The sequence below is a fragment of the Diceros bicornis genome, chromosome 14 (assembly GCF_020826845.1).
Source record: "Diceros bicornis minor isolate mBicDic1 chromosome 14, mDicBic1.mat.cur, whole genome shotgun sequence".
In the NCBI taxonomy this organism is placed as follows: Eukaryota; Metazoa; Chordata; class Mammalia; order Perissodactyla; family Rhinocerotidae; genus Diceros; species Diceros bicornis.
In genome coordinates, this window is record NC_080753.1 from 50825052 (window position 1) to 50844913 (window position 19862).

Here is a 19862-nt window from a genome sequence, read left to right on the forward strand (position 1 = left end):
CTCATTTAAATGGGGGGTAAAACATGGATTTCAATTCAAATGCCTCATTTTAGTTTCGACTTTTTCTTTAAGAGGCCAAAATAAATGTGGAGCAACTTCACAGAAGAGTCATATTCTGTCCAAAAATCAAGCCAGCCAGCGGAAACTGGACAGCTGTGGGGATATTCAGCAAACCCCCCTACAATTCTTAAATTCAGAATCTCAGCCCCTCCCTCAAATGCAATGTTTCTGGTAGCTGACATTCACCTGTAGAATGGGGGGAGGGAACAGTGGCTTGGTTTTTCATGTCCTCTTGATTTGCATACAAATGGTTCAGCTGTATTAAAATTAAGTGCATTTGGCCAACAGGTAGTATCTGTACAATAACAGTCTCTAAGAATTTCAGTAACTTTTCCTATCTGAAAGGACTCAAGTCTTCCACTGCAGATAATTGGAGACTTCACCCAAGTTTTCTTGCCCTTTAAATTGGTTTGCTGTCTGGATGGCCAATGAGCCTGTCTCCTTTTCCATGGCCAGTCTGAAGGCCTCCATTGGAAGCATTGTTTACAGTCATCCTTGCCCAGATAACATACTGTCCTCCGGAATATCAAGTCTGAGGTGACACTAGCTGAGAGCTGTTGTCTTTAAAGAGCAGTTACCAAGAGGCTGGGTGCGTAGGTTTCCTCTGGGTCTTACACGAACCACCTGCTATTATTCTTTAGTCAGTGAACCTTCAACTTGATACCTGTGCACTTGGCTCTGTGACTACTGCCCTTTTGGGGAGACTTCTTCCTCCCCAGCCGTTACTGCTCCCTTGTAAACCCAAATTGGTGTCAGCTGAAAAGGTTTCACTAGAGCCCTGCCAGTATTTGTAATGGCCTTCGGTTAAGACAGAGTCCTAATTTCTAGCCATTGGATCCTGGCCCCCGAGCCATCTCTGAGATTCGTACTATTGGATGTTTTAATATTGGATCATTACCCACCAAACTTTCAATTGTATGCCTCCCACCAGCCAAGGGAAAAGAGACACCAGAACTTTGAGGGCACTATCAGACTGACATGACCAGTACAGAGGAGAACTAGGGAAGGAATGATGTTTTGCACCTTATTGAAAAGAAAATTTTAAGTGCATACATAGTTAAGAGCTTTTATTGTGACAGGAGAACTTTTTTCCATATGCGTGCATACTCTCTGTAATTCCAGTGTAAAATATTGTACTTGCACTAGCTTTTTTAAAACAAATATTAAAAAAAAAAAATGGAAGAATTCATATTCTATTTTCTAATCGTGGTGTGTCTATTTGTAGGATACACTCGAGTCTGTTTCTTGAATTTTATGGTCCCTTTCTTTGATGGTGCTTGCAGGTTTTCTAGGTAGAAATTATTTCATTATTATAATAAAACAATGTTTGATTCAAAATTTGAACAAAATTGTTTTAAATAAATTGTCTGTATACCAGTACAAGTTTATTGTTTCAGTATACTCGTACTAATAAAATAACAGTGCCAATTGCAAAATGTGTCCTTGCCTTGTGTCCGGTCCTTGAAGAAAAGATGAGAAGATGGTGGCAGTTCTTCCTTCTTACCCCCACTGTGATCAGTGAGTGGGTAGGTTTGTGGTGGTGACACAGGACATTGCCTTTCCTAACAATTTTTTTTCCCACAAGGGTAGGATTGGTTGTGCTTGAGATGAGGTTCTGAGATAAAAGGCACATTTCCACATCTGATGTCTTGGCTGGTTCTGTTCCTGTTTATGTCTCCTACCTGAACACCACTGTTTACAAGAGAGATTTGTCTCTAAACAGCATTTGGCAGTTTCTTGGGCTCACGGAGCATCAATACGATATGTACAGTTTTGCTGTGAACTGGTTAGTGGTCTGAAGGTAGAAAGATCCCATTTCCTGTAGTTCATGCCTGTTGGCAACTCAGTGAGCAGAGGGGTCTCCTGGCGTGCGGAGGGGCCCATTTGTCTCAAGAGTACTGCACCACAGATCTGCCCTGTGTCTGGTCTCAGAAAGATGTGGCTTAGCAGCTGCCCCAGAGAGTAAATCAAGAACCCATGTCTTTCGAGTGACCTCCCCTGCTCCCATCTGCACGTGTGGCTCTCAAATCCTTCCAGCCTTAAGGTCCGCAAAGGTGGAAGAGACCTCTCGGCGTGGAATTCAGAGTTTTCACTTAGCCCAGGGAGGACTGGGGAATCCCCTTCCTTTTCCTGTCTTCTTGATTAGGTGTATGGGGACTCTCCCCTTAGGACTTACTTAAGAGTTGAGGTACTGACGTATTGTGAATGTCAGCGTGTGAAAGAATGTGCACTAAAGCAGCAGCGACTAGGTGAGCCGTGAAGCCCAAACAAGAAGGGCTGCCGAGGTCCTCCTCCTCCTCCTCCTCCAGAGCGGTCTGGGCAGCCGTGTCGCGTGCTGGGGGCAAGTCTGGGGAAACCATCTGAACCGCCGCCTTCCCTACTGTTTGGTTTTAATATGAGATGATAATGGTTCTGATACGTTTGGGGTCCAGTGGCTGTGAGACTTACCTCAGCTGGTCAAACTGATTAGGGAAAAACCTCTGCTGCACGTGCTGCAGTGGGGCAGACCTCGAAACCATTACGAGCATAGCAGGAGCCCCAAGGAGAACGGCATCTGGTTCTCTGGCTCTTCCCCTCTCCCCAGCCACCAACAACTCCTGCACAGAAAGGCCTGCAGGTCAGCAGGAGGGCTGTGCTTGCCTCTCCGCATCCTGTATAATACCTGGTCTGTGGGCTGCTCCAGAGCAGGTGCCCCCAGGGCCATTGCTATTGGAGGCAGAGATGAATTATAAGGCGGTAATGGAGCCTCAGAAGTGCTGCTTTTGGTGAAGCCTCTGCTTCAAATTGATCCCGATGAGGTTTTGGCTTTTACAGTAACTCAGTTTTCAGTTCCCTAAAAACTGGATGAACCTGCCTTTGGTTTGTGGAAACCAAGAGCTAGTCCGCAAAGTCTCGACACAAGATGGATAAAGCAGGCCTACATCACTGCGGAGAGGGCTGCCCAGTGGCTGCTAAGTGGGCTGCCAGCATCCCCCTCCCTCACCCTCTGGCTGTAGCACAGGAGCCCTATCTGAGAAAGGGGACACTGGTGACCCCCAACCAAAGTGGAAGGATGGAGAAGGGCACCATCCCAAAGTTCCCTCACTACTGCTGTACGTTTTTAATGGATTTCTTTAGGTCCTGTCCTCCACCTCGCCCTTATTTTGCAATAAAGAATCTCTTAAAACTAACAAACTTGAGGGCTTGAGTGTAAAACACATCTTCCACAGGAACAGCACGGAGCTCACACCTCACACAGACGGACAGACAGAGAAGCTGGGTCCTCCAGCAAAGCACCACATCTTCACTGTACATTAAACATCCTGTTGACCCTCCTATCTCAAAAGCGTCGCCATTCATGTTTCTACAAGAATTATTCTTAATGGATTTAGGGGGAAAGGTATTACAACGGAGTTCAAGTTGCTGGATCTTTACATGTATTCTTATAAGACTGAAAATGAACCTGTAATTTCCCAGTGTGATGACGGTTTGGCTGGATTCTTCATATGGGTCAGTCACCATGGACATCAGGCAATTAATTCACCTGTATACAGTAGGAACCATGAGGCCCTTCTCTGCTCCAGGGCCATCACTTGCCTTTTCAAAGAATATTTACTCCTGTATTTGCTTCTTCAGCCTTGTTTAGAAATAAATACAGTCATGCACCACATAACGTTTCAGTCAATGACATACTGCAGATATGGTGGTGGTCCCATAACATCAGTACCATACAGCCTAGGTGTGTAGTAGGCTACACCATCTAGGTCTGTGTCAGTCACTCTGTGACGTTCGCGCAAGGGCGAAATCGCCTAAAGACACACTTCTCAGAACGTATCTCCGTCGTTAAGCAGCGCATGACTGTAAAGTAAAACACCCTGGTCTGTGTACAAATGCTTCAAAAGAAGTGGCCTGCCATCACTAATTCATCCGTGTTCACTGCTTAAACAAGTGTCACAGCAGACGGCTGTAGGACTCCTGCCAAGGCCATGGGTCCCTTCTCCAAGAGAATATCATTGTTACCAGTCAATGAACTGATGGATTGACCGTTATACAGTAGGACCATCTGGTCCTTCCTTGAAAGCATTCATCACCAGGACAAGGGAACGGTTCTAAGTCACAGTTGAAACCAATGCCTTTTAGGAAGTCACTGGTCAAGGTGTTTGCTGTTTTTTTTGTTTTTCAGTGGGACTCTGCCTGCTAATGTGTTGGTGCATAACCTTTCAATGAAACATCCTGTGGAAGTGCAAAATGATGGGTAATCTATTTAAGAGAGAATGACAAGTTGGGACTGAGAAGGGACACGAAGAGATGGAAGAAAGCAAAACTAAATGAAAACCAGGACAAGAACAGGGATGGGGACAGGCACAGCTTCCCAGGAGCACCAAACTGGTAGCGACAGATGACCTGTTCCCAAAAGGCACCTGTAACAAAGATGGTGCAAACATGTCACCACACCTTGTGAGTATCTGCAGGAAACCAATTCTTCAAGTTCCTCTGTCCAGCCAATCGCTTTTGTTCTTTGCCAGCAACCAAAAGCTGGAGGGAGGGGATGCCAGTTACCCTGACTGGCCTGGCTTCCCGGATCCTCCCCGCTCTTCCCCTCCCAAGGTGCTTTGATGGCTAACAGCCAAGAGCGGCTCACCACTAGCCTGTCTGGGAAGGAGGTAGAAAACCCCCAGCTCCCCCTACCACTTGGTTCCTGCAAATGCAAACTCCAGCACTCAAGCAAGTCTTAAGATAATAGCATTATATTAAAGTGAAACCGTTTTCTTTTTAAAAAAGAAAGAAAAAGGTGTGAGTATTGGTTGTAACAATGTGGTTATGAGTTCCGGGCAGCTGGGCTCTGACCACTGACCCTCTCAGTGCCCTGCTTCTGGGCCCCCAGAAGGCACCAGGGGGAGCCCCAAAGCCTCCAGGCGGCAGGAGGGGTAGGAAGAAGCAGCATTCCACCATTCAGGAGCAGCCCGAAGCTCTGATGTAACAGGAGGAAGGAGATGGGAAAGCAGGTGTGCGTGGAAGCTTCCACGAGCCAGCTGTCACCTCATCTTCAAGGTTGGCTGAACAGGGTGTTGTGCTGTTGGGTCACCCGGATGAACGTCGCCCTCCTGCTGAGCTCTTTGAGTTTGGCGGCTCCCACATAGGTGCAGGTAGACCTCAGTCCCCCAAGAATATCCAGAATAGTGTTTTCTACACTCCCTTTGTAAGGCACTTCCACAGTCTTGCCCTCAGAGGCTCTAGAAGAAAAAGGAAGTTTTTCTTTTAATCTGGTTCTTTTTCCTTAAGAACTCAGCCAGAATTATTCCCAGCATTAGAACTTGAAGCAGCCCCAAGGCACTCATGTAGCTAAACGTCACCCTCTGACCCCACTCCCACATTGCTACAAATGCCAAGCTCATCATGCCAGCGTCTCAGATGAACGCATTCCTCCCGCCCAAACGGCACAGCCTCACTGCTGGCTATCCAGAGCGCCAGGGAAAGGAAACTCTTCACTGGCAACACTGGAAGAAGTCAGAGACCCATACCATCCTGCGTGGTGACTGCAGCGTGACATTCTTCTCAGCAGCGTGCCTCCACTCTGCCCTAAACAGAAAGGAACTCCACCTTTCTATTCTACCTTAATCGGTACACCAATCTCCAGTTGACCCAAAATGCCCAGGGGAAGGAGAACAGACCTGGCAGATCACCTCTTGAACGATCCACCTCCTCTGCTTGACCGCCCCGATCTACAGAAAAAGCCAAGCGTTGCCCTCTCGCGTGCCAGCTCTACGACCAGACACTGAATGTCTTCAAAGGGGATGATCAAGAGGAGGAGGAAGATCTCAATGCAATGGACAACTCAAGCCCTACTAGCTTACATGGAAACCTCCACCAGCAAGATATAGTGGCTCCACTCCAACAGCCCACCTGTCTTTCCAGGGGGCCCTTTGTTGGGCACCTCCCTGCGCTTGCCCAAGTCACTACACCTGTTGTCCTGGGCGTGCAATGGGGTCCCAGCAAGGTGGACCCAGAGTAGAACTAAGGACTTTCTCAGCACTGGAGGTTCAGGGCTTTGGATAGCATCTTTCACGTTTTCAGGGAAACATTTAGAAATTCAGAAGGTCTGGCATATGGCACAAACACTAAGCAATATCTAACTGTCCTTGCTGAGCCACTGTCCCACTCTGCACAAGGCCACCAAGTAACGTTGCTTGATTCCACATGTTAGGTCCCCTCACTGCAAATGGAGATACAGTCCAGACTTGCTTTTGGAGAGGCATTAGAAGGAAGTCTCAAATCTATGCAAAACTCTAGCCCTCATCTAAGGGCCAGACAATCTGGAACTTCTAACAATTAACCAAATTCTGGAACTTTCTCTAGCTGGTCTCTTTAATTGGAAAAATAGCATCTCTTGATCAAAAACTCATTACCTGGAATTTCAAAAGGGATTAACTCTTGTGCATTGAAATCTACACATGCAAGACTACCTTTGGGATAAATCTGGCTACCTAAACCATCAACTAGACCAAAGGCTGGCCTCGTAGCTAGTCTGGAGCACCAAGCTCATGAAGCCTGCCAGTCACTGGCCACACCCAAGATGATTCACATCACTGCACTCTGTGATCAGAGACCAACATCTACACACATGTGCCTGCAAGGATTGCCACTTCATTTTTTAAAAGAGATTTCCATGGCTTTCCCGGGGCTTACTGGAAATTATCCAGATTCTCATCATTGCTTCTTCGCTGACTGGTGATGGCACCTTTTGCAAGTCATTTATTGTTGATGCTCAAGTCTTCCCATCTGTAAAACGAAGGTACTTTGATCTGTCTCCCAGGGGCAGCGTGAGAACTAAATGGTTAATGACTGGGAAGGAACTAGCAAAGCATAAATAACTCTGCATTAATTAAATATAACGTCCAAGTAGGAGAAGCGTTCTCATGAGGAAATCATGGTGATGAGGCTGCAAACTGCCAGGGAAAGGGAAGAAGGAGGGAGGAGATAAGGGAGGGAGGCAGAAAGAGAGACAGAGAAAGAAAGACATAAAGAGGGAGAGAGAACAGACGCAGCCTGCAGGGCTCAGGCTGCCTCTGGATTAAGGTTCTAATTCCTTCAGCATTTTCCTTCCTTGTCTAAGATTTGAATCTGCTTCTAGAACTGAGTCTTACTACTCCTGAATCTTCCATTTTCTGTTTTGTCCAAACCCTGCTGAAATCACAGGAGACGATTTTTCTTTTGGCTCCTTGGCTTTTGTGCTATAGCTGGTCTGGCCTTCCTCATCTATTTTTCTTAGAACCCCAAACAGATGCACCAGCTAGAGGGCAAAATTGTACTCCAGGCAAAGCATCTAGTTGTCACTGCATCACAGTGGCTCCACTTACATACGAGCACATAGGAGACACTGCACAGCCCCTTGATGGTGACAGTGGTTGTGGGTAACGCCTTAAGCTTCGTGGCCAGAGGTCCAGGTTGGCACAGAGGCAGTAATCTCCTCCCTGTCCCTCCCCCCTGACAAACTGTGCAACCTCCTCCATCAGGTACCACGGGGGGGAAGCAAGAGGCCCTTCTGAGGCTGCACAGGAAGGAGCAACCCTCTTGTTCTGACTATGTGAGGTTCCCAGGACGAAGGCATAAATGTGGTCTCCTACTCCTCTTTCTCACCCTGCCTTCCTCACACTATAATATCATCTTTATTGAGGTTCCCTCCAAGAGAAAAAGACTGCAGAGAATGAGAATTGAAATCAGTCCACCTTGGGCCGGCCCTGTGGCTTAGCAGTTAAGTGCGCGCGCTCCGCTGCTGGCGGCCTGGGTTCGGATCCCGGGCATGCACCGACGCACCACTTCTCTGGCCATGCTGAGGCCGCGTCCCACATACAGCAACTAGAAGGACGTGCAACTATGACATACCACTATCTACTGGGCCTTTGGGGGAACAAAAGGAGGAGGATTGGCAATAGACGTTAGCTCAGAGCCGGTCTTCCTCAGCAAAAAGAGGAGGATTAGCATGGATGTTAGCTCAGGGCTGATCTTCCTCACAAAAAAAAAAAAAAAGTCAGTCCACCAGTACCCTACTAAAGAAGAGAACTCTGGCAGAGTACCCCACACCTCTCTCCTGCCCGCCCACCTGTACATCTCAGTGGAGTTCTGAGATTTCCACCTCTAGCTTGGTTTGAATCTTATATAATGCATCTGAATCCCGTGTCCTCAAAATAAGCTTTGGGTGTGGACTGAGTGGCAAGAAATGGAGGGTGTCAGTCAGCCAGGGAGGGCTTGAGTTTCCATCCCAGTACCTGAGGCTTCCTAGAGAAAGGCAATCAGCCCAATTCACAGCCAACTACCTCCTCAGGATGCAAGACCTTCTGTCCTGTCCACTTTGTGTAGCCTGTCATCAGCACTGGCTCTAATGAGAATCAGTAACAGACCCTATGGAGCAGGGCAAGGCAGTGGATATAGTTCTTAAAACATACGTGCAGACAATTAAAATGGAAGTGAAACAGAAAAGGCCAGGTGATCTTTTAGGCTCACAGATTTAAAAAAAGATAAGTAGAAGTGAGCATCCTTTCTGCAGTGAGTGACATAATTAAATGGCTCAAGATGCTGCCTGTGTCAACTGTCAGAGCCTGGAGGCAGGTGAGAGTCCTGTGTGAGCCACTGCGGGTGGAACACGGCATTCTTCAAGAAAGGTCTGACCTCCATGCGGAGGTCTAGACCACACCTGTTTCATATGCAATGGGAGACCCATTCTGCAACCCAATTCTTGCAGCCTGAACTCATCCCAGGCCAGAGGTCAGAGGTTACAGGGATGGCTCAGCAACACTCTATCGGAAGTCGAGGCAAAATATTCCTGCCTACCCCTTGGAAGTCTGAAGTGTCACCTGCTCACACACCCCTAGTCACATTTCCAACTATTCCAAAACACTTCTGCTCTGCCTTTCCTTTAGAGGGCCCCAAACACTGCAAATGCTAGTTGGATAAAAATTAGGACTATTTAACAAGAAGCAAGATATGTTTTCTAGCTCTTTCCACAGTACTTTAACATAAACAGGATTGATATTCTATGAGACCTGCTTCCATCCTATTTCTGCAAACATGAGACCCCCACCAATGAGAAGCGTGGGCTCTCCCCTTACCTATACTCGGCGACGCCTCCCGCGTGCTTCTTCATCGCCGTTTCCGAGCTCATCCCATAGAAGAGCTTGAGCTTCTGCCCATTCCTCTCGATCACCTCTCCAGCACACTCGGTGTGGCCTGAAAACATCCCTCCCAGCATGACAAAGTCTGCTCCGGCTCCTAAACACCGAGAATGCGGACAAAAGGAAGCAGCAGAGAAAAGAGCTCAGAGAAAATCAGCTCTAGAAAGATCCAAGTGCTACCCCAACTCACCCTCCCTCCTCCTAGCAACAGTCAAGAGAAAGCTCAACTTCTCCCCTTTTGAAAAAGTTCAGAAGGCTCCCCAGAGAGGGAGATGGGCACAGGGCACTCAGAAACAAATGCAGCCCACTGAAGGCTGGTGGTTGATAGATTGAACAATCCTTTATGGTTATTAGTGACTAACTATGACCACCTTCCAAACAGAGGTCTAACTCTTCTATAATCAGAGAAACATTAAGAATTGGGCAACATCTTAGCATGTTGTCTAACCTCATACTAATACAATAACTCTACAATGTCCCCATCAGGCATCTGGTCTACCTAAGCTCTCAGCACTTTCACACTGTGTAGATGATGAAAGGACCTCAGAACAGACAGAACCTCCTACACTAGAGACTGAGCATAAGGAGAGAAACCTATATACTATATATATATGCAGTGTAAAACTACCTGCACCTCTATTATAATGAATATTAGACTTGCAGAGTAAATAACACCTCATGTTAATCACCGAATGACATGAAATTTCCAGGATAGGTACAGAGGAGATTGGGGTATTGAAGCTGCCTTTGTAGGCTATGTTGGAACAGAACCAGGAACAGCTGGAACAGCAAGGCTGGCTCACTGCTGTGTCCTCAGTGTGTATCACAGTGCACGGCACACAGCAGATGAGAAATAACTAGTTGTCAAGAAAGTAAAAGGTGTATGTGGAAGAAATAGAAATAGTCACAATTCCCCATCCTGTTCACGGATAATTGTGCGGAGAGTCTCTCCATTAAGTAAGAAACTGCTACAAGTTCTCCTCCTGAGTAAGTCCTATGGAGGGTTTACATTTAGAATCTAAGGATACAGGACACAGATGTATTAAGTAATTAGGATGAAGGACAAGGAGGAGCAAACATAGGAATCCCTAAAATGCGGCCTTGATCTCATCCATCTGGTCATTTAAATATTTGCAAGAGGACTTTGGGGTGTGTCAGGCATTCTGGTCCCTCTCTCCAGCATTTCAGAAAAGCAGGCTCTGCAGGGCTGGCCCCCTGGCCTGGCACTCAGGCAAGCAAGGCACAACAGGACCTTTCTACTTGGCAGCAAGCTTTGCAGACCCTTCCTTCCAGGATCCCTAACATGAATGCCCGATCCTGGGCCCCCGCCATGATTTTAAGGGGGCAGAGGATAACTGGTGTCCAGCCAGGCCTCCTGATGACCACAGCCCAGGAGCAGCACCCACGGGGTGGCTGCTGCAGAGCAGATGTAAACAGCAGGAACACAGAGCACAGATCCACAGCTTTGAAGTGGCTTCCAATTCTTTTCATTTCTGAACACACTCATGTCCTTCCCTAACCAGCATCTTCCCTGACACGGCTCCCCTCCCTCCTCTGAGCCTCCACACAGGCATGGCTGCACTTACTAGGAGAGTGGAGGAGAGAAGGACGCCAGAGCGTGGTTTCAAAGGCCAGGAACCACGCCCACATCTGTTATCTACAAGGCACCTTCTTAATGACCAGTCACTTCAGAGTGTACTCAGCTCCCACTCTGCAGGGAGCACTGGGTGCGCTATCGGAAGTGAGCCCAGGAAGGAACACTTATCAGTATTAAGTAGCTGCAACTCAAAAATCAACAGTAAAAATGTCCTTGGCTGATGATCCTTATGATAAGGGGTCAGTGTACTAGTGGAGTTCTGCCTGCACCACCCCTGATTATGGGACCCTGACCTTGTCACTCGCCTCTTGGGGCCTCAGTCGCTGGACATTCTCCAGGATTGCTGCAAACCCAGCTACCAAGAACACTGCCCCATGTTTCCCTTTGTCACTATTGGTGTTTGTTTGTTTTTTTTAAAAAAAAAAAAAAGAACCGGTGCCTAGGCCTAAGATATTCTAGGGGATGAACTCTGAAACAGCGATAAGAAATACGCAGGAGGAGTTGCTGAATACAGGTAAGGGGAGGAGCCACTGGCACCCTTCAGGAATGCCTCAGACAGAAAGCTTCCCTCCACCAGAAAACACAACATGAAACAACAGCAGACTCGGCCCTGGCCTCAGGACAGGAAGGCGGAGCCGTGGGAGTTTCCTTTGTCTCCTGCCGACACACACAGCTCCCACTTCACAGTTTGGAGTCCCCAGCTGGGCAGCCAGCTCTGACTTCTGAATGCAGTTTGCAGAGATTTAGTGGTGGGCACAGGACACAGCATGCTGAGATGCTGGACGTGAGGGCTTTCCCGAGAAAACCCAGGACACACGGCTGGGGCCCGGGGTGCCGGCACCACTGGCTCAGAGCCGGACACTGCTGCCTCCTAGTGGGAAACAGGCTCCTCACCCTTTGGTGAGAAACTGCTGCTGGGACGGACGCCTGTCCCTGCCGTGGGATTTCCCCAAGTTGGGCCCCCAAGACCCTGGCTGAAGTTACTGCACATCAGACCTGGGACTGTTGTCTTCCACAGGTGCCTGAGCCTTCTCAGCCGTGACTTCTGAGCCACGACTTCACCCATTCCTGGCCTGCAGGATGTCACCCTTAGATCTATCCCCGGGCACCTGCTCTGCCACCAACCAGAACCAAACTAATGCCAGGATTTGGGCCAACTGGGCCTGAAATCCAGGGAGAGGAAACTCAGCACTGGCCCAGAACGTCCCTGACAGGTTCCACCTTGTTCCCACCCCACAGCCAGCGCGCAGCTGCAGGGAGCTCCCCGCCTCCCCCCACAGCTCCTCACCAAAGGCTTTGGCGACATCTCCTGGACACGTGCAGCCTCCATCCTTCAAAGAGGAAAGAGCAAAGAGAGGATGTCAGCAGGGGCTCAGCCAGGCTGTCCCCCTCCCCTGGGGTGATGCAGCGAATAGGAGCTGGTATCCCAGCCCTCAGAGCCAAAGCCCAACGCTCCCCTCAACACCGCACCTTCCATTCCCCAAGCCCCATCCGTCCTGTTTCAGCCTGGCACCGCCCACTGCCTGCCCACTCGCCTGGCATCAGCGTCCCTGCCCAGGAAGCAGGAGGCAGCAGGAGCTGCTGAGTGGGCAGAGGGGCTCCGACCTCCTCTTCCGCCAGCCCCTTATACAACACGCCCAGCCATTCAGCCAGCCACGTTCACTCTCATTCAGCAGTCACCTCCCCCTAGCCTGGTGGGAGGTGAGATTTATTTAGTACAAGAACTATTTTAAGAGCCGGAAAGGACATCGAGTTAGTTCTTTTATTTCCAGCCACTTCATGTGTCTCCTATTCACCCTCACTTGATGTACCCAGTTACCTTCAAGTCAAACACGCATTCCTGACACCCACTCTACCCAGACAGAGCGCCCACCTGGGGCTGCTTTAATGCCTGGCAGAAGAGTCTGTCATCTTGGGCTGCCTGGCTCGGTTCAGCCGTGGGCGTTATGTTTAAACACCAGCGACACAGCACAAGGTTTCTAGGATGCAGAGCCTGCAGTGCTTCCTTACAAACACAGAAGGCACAAAATGACCAGGCTGCTACCTGCTCTGCACAATGTGGCCTGTGTGAGGTCCAAGGAGGAGGACGGTGGGGGAGGCTGGAGTAGCAGCCAGACCCAACAAGGAGAGGCAAAGGCACAGGGGAGGCAGGGCAAGCGCTCAGGGCTGGCGGGACGGGACAGAGCCCAGAACTCAGTCTGGGTCTCGGAAAAACACCAAGGTCTCGGAGGGAAGCGCCTGTCCCCAGGTGGGACACACTTTGGGAAGGACGCAGAACACACAAGCCACCAGGGCTATCTTGCATGATAACTGGCAGGGAGGTGCGCGCACCTCTGGAGACGGAGGGCGTCTACATGGAACCGGGGTGAACCACTTCACAGACAGCGTCTCCAACTGAGGACATGGTCTCTGCGACTCAATTCTTTTTTTTCTATCTGCTTTTTAGGCCTGTCACTCTAGGAGCTAGAACTACAATACTGCTTCATTACTTCTTTGCAGTTTTGATCAAAAGGTAGGTGCAAAGGCTCGATCTCTTTATGAATATTTCCTGACTGCAATTATTTCCTCAATCAACTGTGTTAATCATGTGTGGCTTCCCTGACCCCCAAAGGGCCACAGGGTAGTGCAGAATGATTATTCCAGAGGTGGTCTCCACACAAGGTATTTGGCCCAATGCGTTGTGGCTCTGTATATCTTGCTGGTGCTTCAACGCTCCAGCATATTTACTTCCTCTTTCAAGGTACAACCCCTATATATACCCTTCACTTGTCCTGCCAATTATTTTTCAAGTGCTTTATCTCTTTATCAAAACCAGTTCTACACAATAGGGTTTCAAACTTATAACCTCAAAAAATTAAATAAACTCATGTTCCCATTAAAACAAGTCCCTAACACTATGACTTAAAAAAAAAACAACACGTACACACACTCCTTAAGTCTTTTGCTCACTCGCTTGTGAGTGAATAGCTTGTGCCTGCTAGGTGTCTTTTGTAGGGTCCTGGAAATTCCACATTATTGTGGTCAGTGATGAGGCCTCACTCAGAAGGCCTCTGCTACTGGGACCCCAAGCAAATGAGCTCCTGGGGCTAAGATGCCCACAGTTAATAGGACTTTATGATATGCCACAGAGAGGAAATCCTACTTATGGCCTCATTTGCTCACACTTTGCCTGGGTCTGCATTTATGAAATAGACAACACAGGCCAAACAAGCCAGACCGCACATTCAACCCAGCGCAATCCAACGTCACAGGACGCTTCAGGGCAAAGGAGTCAGCTCCCTATCAACCATTACACGTCATTTCCAAAAGCTGTTCATAGCATCCTTTCATGTTCCGGAGGCACAGCAGTAGGAGCAAACCTCTGCCCTCTAAGAGACACAACTACTTTCATATATAAACATCCATGGTTGCTGGAAGTTTTTAAAAAACAATGTGCAAATATTCGAAGGGGTACCTGTTTTGTTTGTCAAGAGTGTTAACAGTATATTTTAGTAGAAAAGGCATCACATGACACGAGTGGCGATTCAACCTGTGAACTGTCAGCATACCTCCTCTTAAAACTACCTGCTCAAAGCAAGCACGGAGTAGGCAGAGGGAATTCGAATCAAGCATGTACTATGAGCCAGGGATTGTTACAAACTTCATTTTTCTATTCACACACCACGAGAACCTCAAGTCGATATTTTGTAGGTGGGGAAAAAAGAGGGAGGCTCAGAAGGGTTAAGTGACTTGCCCAAGGTCATACAGCTATAATAACGGAAGAACAAGAACCTGGTTAAGTGTAAACTCTAAAAATGTCTAGAAGCATACTTATCAAAACATTAGTGGTTATCTTAAGATGATGGCATTTCTAGTAATCTTTATTTTCTTTATGTTTGTTTGTATATTCTAACTTTTTCTAGACTAAATCTATTTCACTGGGGAATTTTTTTAAGCCTCAAAAAAATTAAATTATTTGAATGAATTTGTTTAGGTTTTTCTAAATAATGATCTAACTGTTCCTGAAATACTACATTGAAATAAAAAAATTATAGGAAATTTGCTGATCAATCTTGACCTCTTTGCAGAGGATCAGTGAGCAGATGAGAGCACTACTGAGTAGGTGGAGAGAAGGAGGGGACTGGGGATTACTTTGGTCAGCTCCATCCTCGATCATTAACAGCCGCTCACTATTTGGGCCTCCTCAAACTTACAAGTGTGCTTTCTAGGTCTTCATAAAATGCACGGATTACGACATTGGAGCTTGAGTGACCAAGAGACAACAGAGTTCCAGTCAACCTCCTCATGGGACTTTTTTTTACAAACAGTGAAGCAGCACAAAGCCCAAGCCATTTCTGGTTATCAGCGAATAGTGAACTTCGCCGGTTGTCCAAATCCCTCCGCTTCGAATGTTCACTGGGTACTGACTCTTCTCTCTCCACTGGAAGACATGCTTATAGCTGGTCCCTGTGGGGCAAGGATGAACTGTAAGGACAGATTAACCTGAAGTCTCCCAAAGCGATGTGGTGGGAAAACAAGACCGACCCTGCATTCTTTGCAACTTCAGCAAGCCCTTCACCTTCTTTGAGTCTCCTCATTTTTCTAAATAAGGGTGGTCAAGGGAAGGAGTGGAACGCTGGAGAAGAACAGACCTCAGTGTGAGTGCTGGCTCTGCCCCCTGCCAGCGGTGTGATGCTGGACAAGTCACTTAAGTTTCAGTTTCTTCACCTGGTGTGATGCTTAATTTTATGTGTCTTCTTGACTAGGCCACAGAGTGCCTAGATATTTAGTCAAACATTATTCTAGGTGTTTCTGTGAGGGTGTTTCTGGATGAGACTAACATTTGAATTGGTAGACTGAATAAAGCTGATTGCCCTCCCTAATGTGGGTGGGCCCCATCTAAGCAGCTGAAGGCTTGTATGGAACAAAAATGCTGACCCACGCTGAGTGAGAGAATTTTTCCTGACCCACTGCCTTTCACCTGGGAAATGGGCTTTCCCAGGGCTTTTTCCTGCCTTCTGACTCCAACTGAAGCATCATTGGCTCTTCCTGGTTTTCAGGCCTCCAGACTCACACTGGAACTAGACCATCAGTCCTCCTAGGTCTCCAGCTTACAAACTCACCCTGCAGATCCTGGGACTTCTCACCCTCCTTAATCATGTGAACCAATTCCTTATAATAAATCTCTCTCTCCACACACATACACACATCCTATTGGTTCTGTTTCTCTAGAGAACCCAGACTAATACACCTGTCAAATGAAGAGAACAGCCACCTTGTCAGGTTGTTCCAAGGATAAGAGACTAAATGTGTATTGTAAATGCTCAATAAATGACCGCCACTACTTCCCCTAAAGCTGTTTCCACCTTTAAAATCCCCTCCTTTGTGTGATGTCCTTAGCAGATGACAAGACAAAATTAACTGGTCACACCTTAATCTTCACCTGCGCAGGAGGTGTCCTGAATTTTTTCTCTCTCTGCCTCTGAGAAGCCCACGGGGGCCACAATAAATAGCAACCTGATTCAAGTCCAGCCTCCTGGGTATAAGCACCTGCTGAACAGACTCCACATTGCGGCTTCCTTCTGAACTTCTGCGGCAGGGATGTGCTAATTCAGCAACTAAAGTGTAAAATGAGACAGCTGGAAGGAAATGGGACAAAGTGGCAGGATCCACAACATCTGATGGGCTTCCAGCCAGTTTCAGACAATTGGCAAGCGGAAGAAACTTGCTTGTGCAACTCCATTAGACAAAGGCACGATGGGGAAACAGCTACATGGAACCCCAAGACGCTCAGCTGGTTAGAGGAAGTCAAGAGTGTAGATCCTATCAGTCTGTGAACTTCATTTGGTCTTCTGGCTACAAATTGAACTTCTAACCCCATCTAGGAAATCTCTCACCATTGATGGAAAAATAGGAACCTCAGAGCACCAGTATCACAAGCTTGGCTGCCATTGTTCCTACTGACAAATTAAGAAGTTGTTCCCCAGGCGTCAGAAGATGAGACCTGGCTCTGGAACACCAGGCCTACCTGTGCATGCTGAGCCTCTACTATAGAAGCCAGTGGTTCTCAAACTGGAGAGCACATCAGCATTACCTGGAGGGCTTGTTAAAACATATTCCTGGGCCTCACCTTCTGAGTTTCTGATTCAGTAGATCTGGGATGGGGCCCAAAAATTTCTAACAAGTTCTCAGTTGATACTGATGCTGCTTGTCAGGGCACCACACTTAGAGCACCGCTGAAATAAGCTATAAACTAGGTGTGCTGGATAAAGAGATCTCAAAGTGATTTCTAATCAGAGCCACCTGTGGTGTAAGCAGAGCCTCCATCCCTCCCCCCCAAATGGTCCCATAAACTAATAAGCAAGAGTGAAATTTCTAGAAGGACACAAGTATGGGATCTCAGAATATGTTCATAATATAACAATTAACTTGACTTCCATTGATTTGGAAATGGTGGCCATTCAAGGAATATATAAATCTTACATATATATAACATTTATATATACAATAAAATTTATATATATATAAATTTTGATTAAGACTCTTGATGGTGAACACTATCAAGTAATAAAAGACTTATGACTAATTACATTTCGTGCTTTTGGGGGCCAACCTCTAAAGAGTCTAATTCGCTAGGACGGGGTCCAGGAATATCTATTTAAAAAGCTTCCTTGGTGATTTTCATGCAGACATGAGTATCCAAGAACCACTGGCATATTGGAGAATGGTGCTGTTTGGTGACTCCAGTGAGGTGAATCATCTCATTCAGCAAATGTAGGATGATGGCTTTATGTCAGCCTTTTACACACTAGTTAGTTGTTCAATAAATGGCTGTTAATTTGTTCACTGAGGCAAAAGCTAAAGGAAAAGGTATTGAGTGGAGGGTCTTAGAACTCCATCAGCAACCCGTAAATCTGCAGTCATTTATTCCATCTTCCAGCACATAGTAGATGCTCAATAAATACCTGCTGACTGAATGGGTGGGTGGATGAAAAGCGTGGATGAAGACTTAGAAGGAGCAAGGAAGTCCACACTCGACTGCAAGTCAAGGACCTAGATCCCAGTTTCGGTTGTTACCTGAAAGTCACATGCGGTGAAGCCATGGCTGCAGGGCTCACACACTGCAGCAAGGCTCAAAGGAGATAAGGTGCATGCAGGAATTTTTAAAGAGTATTATTCTACCCTCAAAGCAGGTCCAGAAATCAAACCTCACCAGGTTGAAATGCTAAGCCAAAATCAATAAGATATCATTCCACAAGGATATATGATTTACTGTATTTGGATTTTTAAAAAAATAACCTATCAATTATTTAATGTGGGAGCTCAGCATAGCAATTGTACAAGTGAAAAGGTCTGAAGATTTAATTTACTATATTCAGTAAGTCCATTGTTATGGGAACACCAAGAATATGCCACTATTTCAGAATTTGTAAAAAAAAAAAGAAATATTTATGTATGTACCATCCACGTAAGTGAAAGCCATAGTTCTATCTGAGTCCATCCAATTATACCCGACATGTTCTGTCCTGTTCTGAGCATCTCATCCAGAAGGAGACATCATAACTCTCTTCAACTGTTTCAACGGTGGTCATGTCCATAAAGGTAGACTAGAATTACAGATAAATTGAGGATTTTAACTTGACATTCATTCAATCCTTAATATTTACTGGCTGAGTACTGTGGTGCTGTTCTTCCAGGAGCTTCATAAAAACATTGTTAGATCACTGTCTCTGCTTCAACCTCACTTTCTTCCTATACATTTCTCAACCCACAAAAATCTAACTTCTGCCCCTAACATGCCACTGAATCTGCTCTTACTACAGTAACTGGTGACCCGCTGGCCGCATCTGACACCACTGCAGACATGAACGGCTAAAATGAGGTCACAGTAGAGTAGGGTGGGCCTCTAATCCAATATGATTGATGTTCTCATAAAAAGGACAAATTTGGACAGAAAGACACACACACACACACACATACACACACACACACACACACAGGGAGGACACCATGTGAAAACTGGAGTTATGGCGCCACAAGCCAAGGAACCACCAGAAGCTCAGGAGGCCTGGAACAGAGCCTTCCCCAGAGCCTTCACGGCCCTGCTGACACCTTGATCTTGGACTTCCAGCCTCCAGAACTGTGAGACAATATATCTCTCTTGGTTAAGCCACCCAATTTGGGGTACTTTGTTACAGCAGCCCTAGGAAACTAATACACAGTCCTCTCATTTTCTCAAAGCTCCCCATGTTATCCCCCATCACGCTACCTGCCACCTCGAGTTGTTATTGACTAGAGTTATTGACTAACGTGCCTGCCTCCCTCATTGCAGAGTAAGTGGGAGCAGGGCCTCTGTCTCTGCCAAATGTCACTGCTGTGACCACAGTGCCCAGCTCACTCTCTAGCCCACAGGATGCCAATTGGATGAATGGCAGCCAGGAGGCAAGGCTCCTTCAGGCCCAGGGAGCAGGGGCCTCCCTGGAGTCCCGAGATGCTCCCCGATCCACCCCCAGCCCCACTCAGAGACTTACGGAGATGATATGCCCCTTCAGGCCGTGGGCAGAATCTGCACACTCCATCACGGCACTCAGCTGGGGGTAGCCTACCCCCGTCTTGGTGCGGGTGGTGCACACAGAACCTGGCATGGGGAAAGAAGTGGACCCCAAAGAGACATGGTTATGAATGAGCAGAATGTGACATGAAATGACCCCCCATCAGCATCACACAGCCCTGCCCCAATTTACTGGAGGTGAACTTTCCACAGCGGAGAGGCACAAGGGGAGGGGCTGTCCAGCAGCCTGACAGAGGTGATTATAACCACACCACCTGTCCACACATCCCCTCAGGTCCTGATCACTGTCATCTGCTGATGTCCAGGACACCTTCCACCCTATGCCCCGTCACTGTCACCCTCCCCTATGACATCAGCTCCCACTTAATGGGCAAGCACTGACTCTCCATGCTTAAACTCCTATTCTTTTCCACCTTCCTTCCCTTTTCCACACAACCACACTATGCTTCAAGGGACCTCTCAGATCCCATGGCCTCGAACCTTCCTGACCTCCAACTTTTGTCAG

At 47.4% G+C, this 19862-nt stretch overlaps 1 protein-coding gene across 1 annotated transcript in view; it reads right to left on the reverse strand.

Annotated features, from left to right (window-relative positions):
• Positions 1-1112: 1112 nt before the first annotated feature.
• Positions 1113-19862, reverse strand: part of GMPR (guanosine monophosphate reductase) — a 45032-nt gene continuing 26282 nt past the window's right edge. Inside the window, exons 6-9 of the mRNA XM_058555218.1 lie at positions 19317-19423; positions 12095-12137; positions 9147-9306; positions 1113-5273 (exon numbers count right to left, since the gene is read on the reverse strand). Coding sequence (XP_058411201.1) covers positions 5087-5273; positions 9147-9306; positions 12095-12137; positions 19317-19423 — 497 coding nt within the window. The 3' untranslated portion in view covers positions 1113-5086. The remainder of the gene's footprint in view (positions 5274-9146; positions 9307-12094; positions 12138-19316; positions 19424-19862) is intronic.